The sequence below is a fragment of the Cannabis sativa genome, chromosome 4 (assembly GCF_029168945.1).
Source record: "Cannabis sativa cultivar Pink pepper isolate KNU-18-1 chromosome 4, ASM2916894v1, whole genome shotgun sequence".
NCBI lineage: Eukaryota > Viridiplantae > Streptophyta > Magnoliopsida > Rosales > Cannabaceae > Cannabis > Cannabis sativa.
The window spans coordinates 2,588,115-2,603,266 of NC_083604.1; the positions used below are offsets into that span (position 1 = coordinate 2,588,115).

At 36.7% G+C, this 15,152-nt stretch overlaps 2 protein-coding genes across 3 annotated transcripts; both read left to right on the plus strand.

The window, feature by feature from the left end:
• The first annotated feature begins 664 nt into the window (after positions 1-664).
• On the plus strand, positions 665-3,687 carry LOC133036585 (uncharacterized). Its single transcript, XM_061113097.1, has 4 exons — positions 665-1,129; positions 1,937-2,724; positions 2,915-3,036; positions 3,437-3,687. The coding sequence occupies exons 1-4, from the start codon at positions 1,094-1,096 to the stop codon at positions 3,685-3,687; spliced, it is 1,197 nt and encodes a 398-aa protein (XP_060969080.1). The 5' UTR covers positions 665-1,093.
• Positions 3,688-9,481: 5,794 nt separating this feature from the next.
• On the plus strand, positions 9,482-13,469 carry LOC115714182 (4-hydroxy-tetrahydrodipicolinate reductase 2, chloroplastic). Of its 2 annotated transcripts, none has more exons than XM_030642757.2 (9): positions 9,482-9,800; positions 10,531-10,735; positions 10,831-11,068; positions 11,595-11,728; positions 11,831-11,905; positions 12,174-12,275; positions 12,621-12,730; positions 12,821-12,908; positions 13,093-13,469. In XM_030642757.2, the coding sequence occupies exons 2-9, from the start codon at positions 10,559-10,561 to the stop codon at positions 13,159-13,161; spliced, it is 993 nt and encodes a 330-aa protein (XP_030498617.2). In that variant the 5' UTR covers positions 9,482-9,800; positions 10,531-10,558; the 3' UTR covers positions 13,162-13,469. The 2 variants fall into 2 exon arrangements, with proteins under 2 accessions (XP_030498617.2, XP_030498618.2); XM_030642758.2 differs by having other exon boundaries at positions 9,550-9,805.
• Positions 13,470-15,152: the final 1,683 nt, after the last annotated feature.

Below are 15,152 nucleotides of genomic sequence, written 5' to 3' on the forward strand. Positions count from 1 at the left end.
ACCGACCATCCGAACACCGAAAAAATGACACTGAAAAAACCGAAAACCAAAAAACCGCCTTCGGTTAAAACCGCCTTAACATGGTCGGTTTTAGTGTCAATGGCAAACCGACCGAACATATATATTATATATAATATATATTATTTTTGTATATATTTAATATACAATTTTATTAAACTAGTTTTACTTATATCTTTTTTATTTAAAGTCTCAATTATTTATTGTTTTATTTTGTTATAGTTTGATGCATTTACATATTATATATACACATTCATAAAATAATACAAAATTTTTAATATAACTCATTACCATATAATAGCACAAATAATTTTAACAAATTTAAAAAAGTTTATTTTACATTATTTATTTAACTAAGAAAGTTTTATTCTTAAATATATGATATTCGATACAATACTCTAATTTTTTTAGTTTTCAAATAATAATAAAAAATTTAAAAATTTATTTATTTTTTTTTAAAAAAATAATGTTCGGTTTGGCCGATTTAACCCAACCAAACAGTGAATTAAAACAGTCAATTTTTTTTACATTTATATAATAGTTAGTCGGTTTTCGGATTATAACCGTCAAAATCGAAAATCGAATTTTAATTTTTTTTTTTTTTTTGTGTAAAAAACCAATTTAGTCACCCCTACAATAGGGAAATTTCAATTTTTGCCCTTAATAATATATCTTATATCAAATTTTATACCCCTTACTAATTTATACAAAACAATTCCACTATTTTCAAATTCTACCCAAAATACCCCTTCCATTTAATTTTCCCACTCTCTCTTTCCCACTCTGTCTTTCCCTCTCTCTCTGTCTTTCCCACTCTCTCTCCGACTTTTCCTCTTCGTCCCTGCCCAAAAACAAAACAACCGAACAACGAAATCTAACCCGACGACGACGACCACGCAGACGCCGAACCCAACAACCCTCTTCTTCCCACTCGATTTTTCCCTCTCTCTCTCTATCTATCTCGGTCTTGAATTCGACCCGTGCTCGTGGAAACCACCACGAACAGTCGCCAACACAGGCCGTCGCCAGTACCCGTGCTCGTCCAAACCCAACACAGGCCATCGCCACCACAACCATGGACCGTCGCCACCACCACAAAGCTCAGTCAAAGGTAAGTTTTTCTTTTTCAAAAAAAAATTAATTTTTTAATAGATTTGGATGTGAAATATTGCATGCTGTTGAAATTAGTGGAATTTTTGTATATTTTGTGCTCTTTCTTGTGATAGGTTGTATATGTTGGATATGTTTCAATGGTGTTTGTGTGTTTTTACGTAGTTATCGATGAAATGTCGATAGGATATCGATAGGATATCGACATATATAGGTTTCTGTTTATAGGTTATCGATATAATGTCGACAAGATTGGAAGTGTTTGAGTCTGTGTTGTTAGTGTATGTCGATAGGATATCATTGGTATGTCGATAGGATGTCGACCTTATTTGGAATAAAAGTGGAGGTCTACAATATCGATAGGATATCTACCTTATGTCGATATCTTGTCGACTATTGTTATGTAGTTGATATATGTTAGTGTATGTCGATAGGATATCATTGGTATGTCGATCGGATGTCGACCTTATTTGGAATAAAAGTGGAGGTCTATAATATCGATAGGATATCTACCTTATGTCGATATCTTGTCGACTATTGTTATGTAGTTGACATATGTTTGATAATGTCGACAACATGTCGACAGGATGTCGACAGATTGTCGACATGTTGTCCACAATGTTATTTTAAACTGTTTCTGTGATAATGTCGACTACATGTCGACAGTATGTCGACTGTTTGTCGACCAAATTTTTTGTATACTTACTGTTTGATAATGTCGACAGAATATCGACATGATGTCGATGTTATGTCGACTATTTTTTAAATTTTTGTGGCAGTTATATTGATTTGTTTTTTGTTTTTTCAGATGGCTCCCAGACTCATTATTCCAGCACCCGAGCATTTCACTGGCCGCGTCACATATAGGGGCACTGGAATTTTTGCCAAAATTAAAGCTCGGTTTGAGGAGTTCAACCTTAACAACACGGCGAAGGAAAGCCGTTTCGGGAGCTTCTGGAATGCCGTACCACTGACATTCTCCTCGGTGTTATTTCACCAGCTGATGCTCCACAAAATGAAAGTGGATGCTCAGGAGGAGTTGAGGATGAGGTTTTATGTTGGTCGGAAGGAGGTCCGATTCGGGGTGCTGGAGTTTGCACTCATTACGGGTTTGGACTTCTCCTCGGGGCCAACAGAAGAGGAGAAGGCTGCGCAGGTCGCGCGCTCGGGGTCAGACCGATTGATCAACAAATATTTCAACCGGTCTGATAGTGTGAAGACAGAAGCACTCCAACTTCAGTTCACAAACTGCCAGAACCCGGAAGACTTGTACAAGCTCGGCTTGTGCTTGTTTGTGGAGTCAGTGCTTCTGGGCCGCGAGGCCAACGCGCTGATCACGCCTCACATCATTAGATATGTGGAAGACCTCGAGTTCTTCTTCCGGATTCCTTGGGGGAAGCACTCATTCGCCAGACTCATGCACTCGCTTCAGAAAGACATGTTGAAACAGAAGGCCAACTACGAGAAGAAGCTGAGTTCGGATGTTCAGCACGAGTGCAAATACACAGCATATGGCTTCGCACCTGCAGTCCAATATTGGGCGTACGAGGCCATTTTGGAGGTTGGCAAGAGGTATGGCACGAACCACGGGATTCGGTTCCCAGGATGCTTATTTGGACGAGCAAAGGCGATATTGGGAAGAAAGACGTCGCCGCATTATTTTCTAGACGGGTATGATTTTCACTTATGTTACGAATAATTATTTAACATAAATGCTTGTAATAAATGCTAAATGGTTTTATTTTGATATTTGTTAAACCATAAACGGAATGCGGAAGTGGTGAAGGGGCTCCTTCCACGGACGAGAGGAGGAGGCATTTGTGAGGACAATTTCTTACGATGGTGTGGAGAACCCGGTTGATGATGCCGTGGATGACACGAGAGGCCGAGGCGAGGTAGTCGGGTACCGTAGACTCGGGTCCCGGACACTCAGGAAAGAGACACTCAGGTACCAATTTTTGGAACTTTTTTTTATGTCTTCATTTTTTATTATTTTTGTTTTGTGATATTTGTTACATTGTGGAATTATCGTATGCTTACCGTATTTTTTTGATATATATTTTTTCGTGCCACCGGTTCGAACCTCAGCCCAGTGCACCATCTTCATCAGGCGTTCGGGGTGCCGAGTACACTGATTTAGTGGCTCGGTTGGATAGGATCGAGGGTGACACTCAGGGTCTGTATGCTGCTCATGTCGAGCTGAAGAAGGCATACGAGACCAGCCATGTAGAGGCGAAGGGTGGTCAGAACGTAATTATGGAGCAGCTCAGAGACATATTGGCCATGTTGAATCGTCCGCCAACGACAGCTTCAGCACCGAAGGCCCCAGCAGATCCATCTACCCCACCACCAGCTGCTTCACCCCCAGTAGAAGAGGATGAGGTCTTCCACGACGATTACGATCCTTATGAGGGAGCTCCAGCGACTCCGATCGAGGCACAACCTCTTATCCATGTACATGACACCGAGTCGCAGGGTGAGATTACGTCCATAGAGGCACAACCCGCAGTGGTTAAGAGCTCGGAAGAGGAAGAGAAAGCCTCCCGTATGGTTCGGTGACTATACGGAGATGAAGAGGAGACATAGGCCATCTTCGACTTTTGATCCCCCGGAGCCACGGACGAGAAATTGTTAACCACTTTCCGAAAGTGGTGTGTTGGACTCATTCCGAACCACCGACTTCGGGATTTGAGAAGTGGTGATTACGGTCCAGGATTCTTTTGGATAATGCTCACACCAAAGGAATGGCTTACAGATGACGTAAGTAAAGTATTTTATAATATTACTTCACTTTACAACTTTATGTGCAATTAATATATTTTTTTGTGTAACTGACATTTCCGTTTATATGCAGCATATAGATGCAGCAATGCATATGCTGAGGAGGCGACGCACCGACTATCCACCGACATTTCCTCGTAAGGGTATCATTCTCTCCACATTCGTGACCGCCATGATCGGCGGTGCATGGACGAGCCACAAGGGTCCGAGGAAAAACTTTAAATGGGAGGAATATATCCCGGACTACCGCACGGGGTTTCATAAGGTATTGTTTTAGTAAGATTTTAAATGTTAATTGTTTGGGAAGATTATTATGGTTTGTTAATTGTTTCGTTGTTCTCTGTAATTACAGTCCCAAGTCTTTGAGAGATGGAGGGGTAACGAGTTTATTTACTTCGTTCGCACCTTCCCACGGCAAGACAACCGGGTCACGGTTGAAGTGGACATAGAGCCGTGGAAAATTAATATCTACGACCGTGATTCCGGCGTACGTCATTGGACCGCCATGGAACCCATCTTGAAGGTTTGGTCGGAAGCTCGCCCTCGCTAATCCTTGCAACCGGGAATTTCCACATAACAACCGGATCATGGCGTTAGCTAACGGTGACATCACGGTGCTTCCAAAAATGCACGCGAGTCGAGCCACTCACGACTTAGTTCCGAAGTCGGCAACTGTGTACATAGCGATAAAAAAGTACTATAGTATTAAAATATGTTTTACGTTAGTGACTTTACATTTTATTTTGCATTTAGTGGTGATTGTGGCGTGTATTGCATTGAGTATGTGGAGCATCTCATGATGCGGCGTGGATTGACCGATGTGACGCCGCAGGATAGCCATGTTTCGTCAACGGTGGTGTGTCGATTTATTTTACCAAAATGTCGAGCCGATTATATTTTTAATTATTGGGACATTGTATATTTTGTGTAATTAACATTACGATTATGTATATATAGATTTTCTTTTCGTTCAAATTTTGATAATTATACGTGGTTTCAAATATAAAATATCAACATTATTCAACAAAAATAACTATTAAACCTAAAAATAATTAAAATATTTGAAAAATATTCAACCTCAACAAAAATAACTATGACAAAATATGCGTCATTACAATATATCAAATTTCCCAACGAATACGTACAAGACGCCTCGGATGCGGGCTTTGCATGTTGCTGTTGTGGCTCGAAGCACCACGGCGGCTGCCGGTTTCGTGGTACGTAACCTTTTTTATCACTCGGACGGAAACGGTTCTCCCGTCTTCTTCCGGCGTTGCTTTTTCTTGGACGACCTACGATGTGCTTCTTTTCCACAGGTACCCCAACTTTCATATTCTTGATGTGTTGCGGAGAACCTAATCATCCTCGTCACCGGCGAGATTGATGGTATCATCGTAAATCTTCCTCCACGTTTCTTTTGAATAATAAGGTGAGCAAAGCGTGTACACACTTGTGTTCGTTTTCAATGCCGCGGCACATGCATGAAGGCAAGGGAGTTTCAATAACGTGAACACGCCGCAGTGCATGTTTTTTCAACTAGATTCACATCACCACCTCTTTCACCGTTAGGTCCCCTACCAACGTTATACAAATTGGCTCCATTTCGTTGGACGCGCCTGTACCTTGCATTTTCATGAATTTTTGCCAAGTTTTTTTCGAAGAGCGTGGCCAAAGGGGTGGCACATTTGTCAGCATTTTCGAGGCGATCAGCGAACCACGATTGGAGTGTGAACACGATAAATTCAACCAAAGTAGTTATTGGATATTTCTGAACTCTTCGTGACACTATTGAAGCTTTCGGCGGCGTTGCTCGTCATGATGTTGTATCTATCGCCCAAACAATAAGGGTGAGCCCACTTCTCAAACCCTATACTCTCCACATATGCGGCGATGGCGGATTCATCTTTCTAAGCTTCTCGAACTCTCTATCGCATTCGGTCTTCGACCATGCGTAAGCAACATTATATATTTGGTTGTGAAAAGCATCGATCTTGAATTTGGCGTTCACGTTCATAACAATGTGGTGATAGCATGCACAGATGGATCTGCTTCGGGAAAAACGAGTTCAACGGCATGATCAATGCTTTGATGCCTATCTGACACAAACACTAAGTTCTCAACCACGCCAATTGCTACCCTCAACTTCTGTAAGAAATACGTCCTGAGTCGTTATTCTCACCGTCAACGATACCATAAGCAACCGGCAACAATTGGTTGTTCGCATCGTATGCCACAGCAACTAACATTATACCGCCGTACTTCGTCTTCAAGAAGGTGCCATCGATACTCAAAACAGGACGACAAAAAGAAAAGCCCCTTCTACATGCACCGAGTGATATAAAACGGTACTTGAACCGCTCATCCTCTAAGTACAAGTCGGTAATGGTACTGGATTCTTCTGTTCCAGCATGTACAAGTACCCAGGAAGCTTCATGTATGAAAACTCAGGCGTACCCCTAGCATACGTAAGTCCCATCTCCCTGCACCTCCACGCCTTCACATAACTCATACTGATACCGTAGTTGTCAAACATGTCCCTCTGTATGTCTTTAGCCTTGTACTTAGTTCCGTCTTGGGTGTACTTCCCCTTAATAAGGTGGCCAACTACCCATGGTGCCGCTTGACGGTGATGCCGAACGTCTCGCATTCAAGTTACATGTGTGTTCATTGTGAAATACGGTGACCTCAAAGTTGTCGAATGCATCTTCTTCCTCCCCCTCAATCTCCATTTACAATGCGGAGCCTTGCATGTAACGTACAACACATCAGGGGATGACTTCTTCACCATCCACTCGAAATTGTTATTAAGGGCAAACCTACCCACAACTTGTCTCAGTTCTTCCGTGTGTTCATAAAAATTACCAAGCTCGATCTCACCTGCTTCCTTACTTTGTAAACAAGTAGTTAGCTCATGATTTTCCATTATATCTTCCTTTGTCCACATGGGAGCTTTGAACTTGGTACAAACTTCGAAAGAGGAGAACGTTGAGAACGTTGCATGACGAGCATGTTCTTCGCCCGCCCGGTCGACTACTGCTAGTTCCAGGTGTAGTGCGATTTTCACTACGAGGTTGTCGTTCTCGCTGTGTACCTTGGTTACTCGGTACACACTCTAACCTCAACAATGGTCCCGCTACGGGTTCATCGACTGCTAAATCATGGTCATCGTCCATATTCAAATCTACAATAGGATCATTATTGTAGAAGGGTGTATCGAACTCTTCAAACTGATGAAATCCTGTCGCTTCTTGTTCTTGCCCTACATTGGTCGGAACATCAAAATTGGTCGGAACCTCTAAATTGGCCGGAACCTCCTCATTCACACCAATCCCAACATCTGTTTCGGGAACGCAAGACCCTACCACACTCCGAGGGAGAGGATTAGTAGGCAGCGTAGGCTCCGAATTCCCAACTTTTCTCACCTTGGTCACGAATAATGGCATAAACTCTGTATTTGACATTGTTGCCCTCATCTCTAAAAACGTTCTCAGTTGGCGTTCTCTCTTAATAACCTCTGGCGCAACCATTTTTCCCTTCATGTACAAGGAACAAATCTCCAACTTTAAATCATACGCTACCGGATCAACTTCCAACTCTTCATATAAAATTTGTCGCAGTTCTTGTAGGGTTGTCTCGGTTGTAACTGTCAACGTCAAGCTGCTATTTGCTTTGTAGATCCAATTATAATTCTCACATAACCAAACACCATCGTACGATACAACAAGGAACACTTTGTCTCCTGCAATTGCAAACCAAAAAAACAAGGTGAGTAAAGGAAAAAACACCAAAAAAAAAATAAACATCGACATCCCATCGATGTCAATAGACATAATGTCGAGAAGCACAACACCAGAAATTAGGGCACTGATTGTCGACATTGTGTCGACATATTATCGACATACAATCGACAAAAACAACAACCATGCTCGTCATCGACATACTATCGACATACCATCGACATTATATCGATAATAAAAACGGTTGCACATTAAATGTTAATAAATTTTACATACGTTCCCAACAACCCTTCCCAACTGAAACGTTGCATGTCAGACACGTGTCCTATCGACAACATATCGACATGAAGTCGACATGTCGTCGACAAATGTGTTAGCAGTGACACTAAATTGGCATGTTGTCGATAAGATGTCGACATAGTATCGACATTCTGTCGATAAATACGCCATTTCATGCGTTTTTCCCTGTACAGTTACGCATTTAATGACCATTAAATTTTCATACATTCCCAACATTTTTACTGCTCTATAAAAGCAAAGGGAAATCTTATTCATAAGTGCTCTTGTATTCTACCTATCTCTTACTCTTAAAAATTTTCTCTTATTCTCTTAAGTTTGAAATATGGCCCCAAGAAAGAACGGCAAATTCCCCATCCTAACTCCTGAGGAGCTGAAGCAGGAGGAGGATGTTGGCATAGTTACTCCTGCAATGCAGAAAGTTTTGGACGCCGCTCGAGCTTTCGAAAGAGAGCGAAACGGTAACGAGTTCAGGTTCATGCAACTTGAAAGAGAATTTGCAAAAACTGGTGAATGGCCGGCTCCACCACCTGGGTTCCCCGAAGGATGCCGTCGTTGCAAACTGGGCATCTTCAACGGTAAACCGGTGAAGCCTGGAACATTATGCAAGTATTGCAAGGCTCACCCACAAGCCAAAGAATTTAAAAAAAAATAATTTCTTATGTTATGGTTTGTGGGTTTTATTTAATGTTTTTTTTTTAATTTTTATGAACTTTTATTTTCTGTTTTTTTTTTTATGTTTTTTTTTTGTTATTTTTAATGAAGTTTATTTTCTGTCAATGTTATGTTATGTTTTATCTACGGTATTTTTCCATTGCATCGATATTTTGTCGACATCATGTCGACAAAATATCGACAACTTCTCAAAAACAACAAAAAATGCTTGTTGTCGACATTCTGTCGACAAACATGTCGACAAATAGTTAATCCCAAAGTTGGTTGCATGATGTCGACAACATGTCGACATAACGTCGACATAACGTCGATAATGGTCGTCACTGACCTTTCCTCTATAATCATCGACAAACCATCGACATATCATCGACATATCATCGATAACACTGGAAAACCCAGAAATCGACTGAAAACCAGATCTGCCAGATCTCAACAATTTCAGACCAAAAAACAGCAGTTCCAACAATAAACACACGTATAACAATTTTAAACTACATAAAGTCAAACAAAATGCTTAAAATGCAACTTACCCATTATAATGGTGTAAGATTCTTGAGTGATGTTGTATTGTGCTTCGGTTTTCCACCAACACCCACCGAGAAAACAACCATGCAACAGCAAATAATTACGTGTGGGACGGATTTCAGCTTCGGTTTTTCATAAATTTTTCAATTTTTTCCTAGAGAGAGAGAGTGGTGCACGAGAGAGAGAGGGAAGAGGGAAGAGAGAGAGAGAGAAATACACTTTCAGATTTTAGCTTTTTTTTTTTTTTTTAAAAAAAAAAGGGTAAAATGGGAAGTTCATGTAATTAATGGACTAAATTTGTACAAATTATAAAGGGGTATAAATTTTGATATAGGTTGTATTATTAGGGTCAAAAATTGAAATTTCCCCTACAATATAGTAACATAACCACGATTTTTAACAATATGAACTTTATGCAAAAAAAAAAAAAATTAATATATAATCATAAAAAACGAAACCCTAAACCCTCCATCACAGCCGCCTCTCTCCACATTTCTCACCCTCTCCTTTTCTCTCTTCACTTCGCCGGCCGGTCCGGTCCGGTCGTCCACAACTCTGGTCCTTCTTCCTTTTCTTCATCACTAACTGATCGGACAGTAGGAATTCCGTTTTAACTATAGACCGTTGGGTTGTCGAACTTCTGCGCTTCATTCACAGGTACGGTAATTGGTGAAAAGCTTCTCTTTTTTTTCATTTTCTCACTTGTGGTTAATAAAAGTTGGTTTCTTGTCTGTAATATATAAAGAAATGATGAGCGGTAGTAGTGCCAGCTGATATGTCTATTTGCATAGATTTTTATATTAAAATTTTGTTTATGGGTATTGCTTGGAATGAGTAATCTTATTTTGTACTACTTAAACTCTTGTTGATAGATACATTGTTCTGTTGAGTTTCCCAGAAATTGATTCTTTGCCTATATGGAGTTCTTTTTGTGTGATGTGAAAACATGTGTTTGTAGTTTGTACTATTTGAATATTGCATTGTTCTTCAGAGTGAAATTTGCCAAACTAACAATGTGGAATATTAAAATTTGTAAAATAATTTCACTTAATTTACTCTGCCACCATGATAGTGGTTTTGTGACCATAATAAACATTTATGGTCGCACCGTGTAATTCATCGTCGTTTCTGCAACTATCATTTTGCTAATAAAAATATTTGAAGTCATTTTACTAATAAAAATTTTGATAAAGTTTATTTTACTGAAGGACTTGATTTTCTACTATCCAAAAATAAATAAATAAATCAGCTAATACTAATCTGAAAAAAGGGCAAGAATCAATTTCAAGGAAAAAAGGGCCCTACAAGAACGAAACTGATTCTTGCTTATAGGAAGTTCCTTTTGGGTGATGTGAAGATATGTGTTTGCAGTTTGTTTTGTTTGCAGCATTGAAAGCCATACAAGAAATACTCAAATGTCTTTTATTGTGAAAGTCCCAACAAGCACTGTTGGAATATATAGTGAAACCAACCAATGGATGAAAGTGCGGAATCATAGTCGAATTTCGTCATTAGCTATGAGACCACGTGCTTCAATGGCTGCACCGAAAATTCAGCCACTGAGTAAATCTGTCTCTAACATTCAAATCATGGTTTGCCTCACCAACTTATCTGTATTCCCTTAGTTCTTGTACTTAACTTAGATTTGTGACAAATATCATATGGATCTTGTTTTGTCATCAATTAGGTAAATGGTTGTACTGGAAAAATGGGTCAGGCTGTTATTAATGCAGCAGATTCTGCTGGTCTTAACATTGTTCCTGTATCATTTGGCTCTGAAGAAGAGTCTGGGACGATTGTGCAAGTTTGTGGGAAGGATATCACGGTGCAAGGCCCTTCTAAAAGAGAAAGCACTCTGGCCTCTCTTTATACTGAGTATCCAAATTTGATTGTTGTGGATTACACTGTGCCTGCAGCAGTCAATGGTATTTTCTCCAATAAAAGCTAACTAGATAAAGAAAAATGATATATATTCTGTACTTCTTTTGAAAATTTTGTTTAGTATTTAGTTTAAATTTCAAGAAACAAAGTGGGTTATTGTGTGAGAATCCATTTAGTTTTCTTTTCCCCCTTTTAGCTTGGAAAAGATAATTGTGCACGAATTTATTGAGACCTAGTGGCATTGACTCTTTTCGGGTAGATGACATCTGGTTGACACTAGCCTAGAATAAATGCTTTTATAAAGGAATACTACTCTTGTTCTGTAGAATAACAATAACTGATGAACCAAGAAACATTGATTTAGAAACTAGATTGTGGCTCACTTTTCTCTAATAAAAGTTTTAATTGGTTGTCATTAGTTAAGCCAAGTGTGATCCTTATGGTTGTGCTGTTTTGTAAATTACATAAAGAGTGTCGTTTTTTCCCCTTTCTGTTTCTCATTTATAACCCTTTTTCTGTTTATGAGTTTGCCTTTTGAGTTTCCTTGCATTTTGTTTTGCCATGGTGCAGATAATGCAGAGCTATATTCCAGTGTCGGGGTGCCATTTGTGATGGGAACCACTGGTGGAGACAGGGATCGTTTATATAAGACTGTTGATGAGTCCAAAATTTATGCAGTTATATCTCCACAAATGGGAAAACAGGTATCCTAATAAAGGGACAGCAGGTAATCAGAATTGGATACCTATATTGATTGAAGTATGCTTTGCGTTCACGAGTATTTAATGGGCTGTTATTTTCTTTAGGTTGTTGCATTTCTTGCAGCCATGGAAATTATGGCTGAGCAATTTCCTGGTGCTTTCTCTGGTTACTCTCTACAGGTACTCTTTGTAAATATTTCATTTTGACAATTAAGATAATGGTGATGATTTTGATAATAATGAAGCTTTAAACTTTCTTATTATGGGCCTTCTTCAATCTCTTTTAATATGTGTATATTGAGTTGTCATATTTCAGCATGCTACCACAAAAACTTTATTAGATTCGAACTTTGAAACGCTTAAAACAACATAAAGTCAGGGTATCATATTCTATTTGCTGAATTTGAGTACTAACAAACATGCCTCTGATTAACCTGTTATATATTAGGTGATGGAATCCCATCAATCCAGCAAGGTTGACACTTCAGGAACTGCCAAAGCTGTCATTTCATGCTTCCAAAAATTGGGGGTTTCTTTTGACATGGATCAGGTATGTTGATGGACAATAAGGATTCTACATTGAATAAGATAATATTTCGTATTATGAGGATTACTAGCCCATAATGCATTGCCATTATTCATAATCATCTTATTAGCTTTAGATGCACTTCGAGCAGTCACACATGATGAAATTCGTAGATTATTATTATTTAGTTTTTTACTTTGTCAAATGGTTTGCTTATTCATGTTCCAATCTTGTGAAGGGAAATATACATAACATCTAGTTTCAGATGCGAATTGAGTAGTGTAATGTCTTATCTTCTTAATAATGGTCATGCGACCAAGTGTTTCTCCTGATGTGATGAGTAACTTTTTTTTTCGACACTTTGAGTAGGTACAACTCATTAGAGATCCAAAGCTACAGAGAGAGATGGTTGGAGTCCCGGAGGAGCATTTGTCTGGCCATGCATTTCATATGTACCATCTGACTTCACCCGATGAAACGTAATTAGAGGCATCCTTATCTCTTTCAAATTTGCATTTTTGCCCTTAACTCCGGAACATTTAAGATCAACTTCATTTCTCTCTTGGCAGAGTTTCTTTTGAGTTTCAACACAACGTTTGTGGACGATCAATATATGCTGAGGGAACTGTCGATGCTGTGCTCTTTCTCGCCAAGAAGGTGCGAAAACTTAAGAAATTTTTCTCATGCTTAGATTCTTGATTTATTTGTTATGTTAAAATTGAAGTGTTGAACAGCTCTAACAGTAATTTACTTTCAGTACTATTGTCTCATAACAAATGATGCAATATTCTTATCATTAATCTCTTTTCTGAAGAAAAAAGTTTTCATGTAACAATTTCAGATTCAATCAAAGGCAGAGAAGCGGATTTACGACATGATTGATGTCTTACGAGAGGGCAACATGCGTTGAACTCGTATCTCGGCCAGTGAGGAGATGTAGGCGGAACTCGGGGTTGGTAGTAATAATGATTAGCAAATTTTGTAACTTGTCTAGTTTTTGTTAATATTCTTATTTCTAGCTGTGCTTTCTGATTAAATTTAGTTTATGGTTAAAAGAGAATATTAACTTCGTTATGAGAAGTAATCAAAGGTTGGAATATTCTTGAAACCTTAACCATGGAATGACACACTGAAGCTGGGCACAGTTGAGAGTTGAGACCAAGTTAGACCTTTGACCTTTTTAAAGGATATAATAAATCAATTTTTATTTTGGTAGAATTATTATATAAATATATTTAATTAATGTATAACGGTATTACCACATCTTGCTGCAAAAAAATAAAATAAATTAATGTATTTTTTTTAATTAGTTAATTTAAAGTCATTGTCTGGATTGAGATTTGAGAATTGAGAACATTGTATTTGTATTACATTCCAAAAAAGTATTTGAAGTTAACTCAAGTGGTCATAGAGTGTATAGGAGAGTGTGTTGGGTCCTGTGAATGTGATAGAATCTGTGTAATGTATAAATAAATATTTTAATAATAATTTAAAAAAGTATATTCCAAAGATTTTTTGATGGAATAATCTAAAAAAATATATATAAAAAATTTTAAAAAAAATTATAAAATATAGTTATATGAAGTTTAAAAAAATTTACGGTAAATAATTCTTAAAAATATGAACAAAAACAATAAAAAAGTTTACAAAAAATTTAGTTATATGAAATTTTAAATAATATTACAATTTTTAAAATTTTATTTACATTAAATATAATTTTTTTTGATATATTTTACATCTCCTATTAGAGACGGTTTTACTAGTTTCTCATATTATTTATTTACTCAAAATATATAGAATTCAGTAATAAATCCATTACCAATAACAGTATATCATCAGTGCTTGTTACCTTACAATACCCTTATAAAATATTTGTGTTTGTTTTAAACAAGTATTCATCACTCTTACTAAATATATTGAATTTTCTAAGGGTTTAATCGTTATAAAAAAAATTATAGGCATTTTTTTTAACTATTTTAGTGTATAATTATTTAATTAAAAAAATATATATTTAAGTTCTTAAATTTCATTTTTTATTGGAAAATTTATATAAACTATTATTTTTAATAATTTTTTTACACATTTACGTTTAAAGTTATTATTTTTTTTTTTTACATTTTTATAGTGTTCATAAGAATAACACCAAAACAATAAGAAAATCACATAAAAATAATAGAAAAACAACATAAAAAAATAATATACAAATAACAAAAAGCTAACAACAAAATAATAAGAGTACACCACAAAAATATATCAATAGACCGTATTTTATGTATAGGAGAGTGTGTTGGGTCCTGTGAATGTGATAGAATCTATGTAATGTAATGTATATATAAATATTTTAATAACAATTAAAAAAAGTATATTCCAAAATTTTTTTGATGGAATAATCTAAAAAAATATATATAAAAAATTTTAAAAAAAATTATAAAAATATAGTTATATGAAGTTTAAAAAAATTTACGGTAAATAATTCTTAAAAAAATATGAACAAAAACAATAAAAAAGTTTATGAAAAATTTAGATATATGAAATTTTAAATAATTTTACGGTTTTTAAAATTTTATTTACAGTAATAGGTACCCTTTGGCGTCGGTTGTTATGAAAAAACCGACGCCATAGGGTCTTGGTATTTTCCAGCTTTACAATTTCGTCTTTTAGCATAATTTATATATAGATTATTTTATTATTAATATAATTAAATTAAGTATAAATTATATATAATAAGCATAAATAAAAATTAAATTGAAAAGTTAAATAAATACACATTTACATTAAGTGTTTATATATTAACTATCTTTTTATTAATATTTTATATTTGACATTATGTGTTTTTATTTTTGTAGTATATTAGTATATTTTTTATAATTTTTTAAGTTATATTTTGTATGATAATTAGTA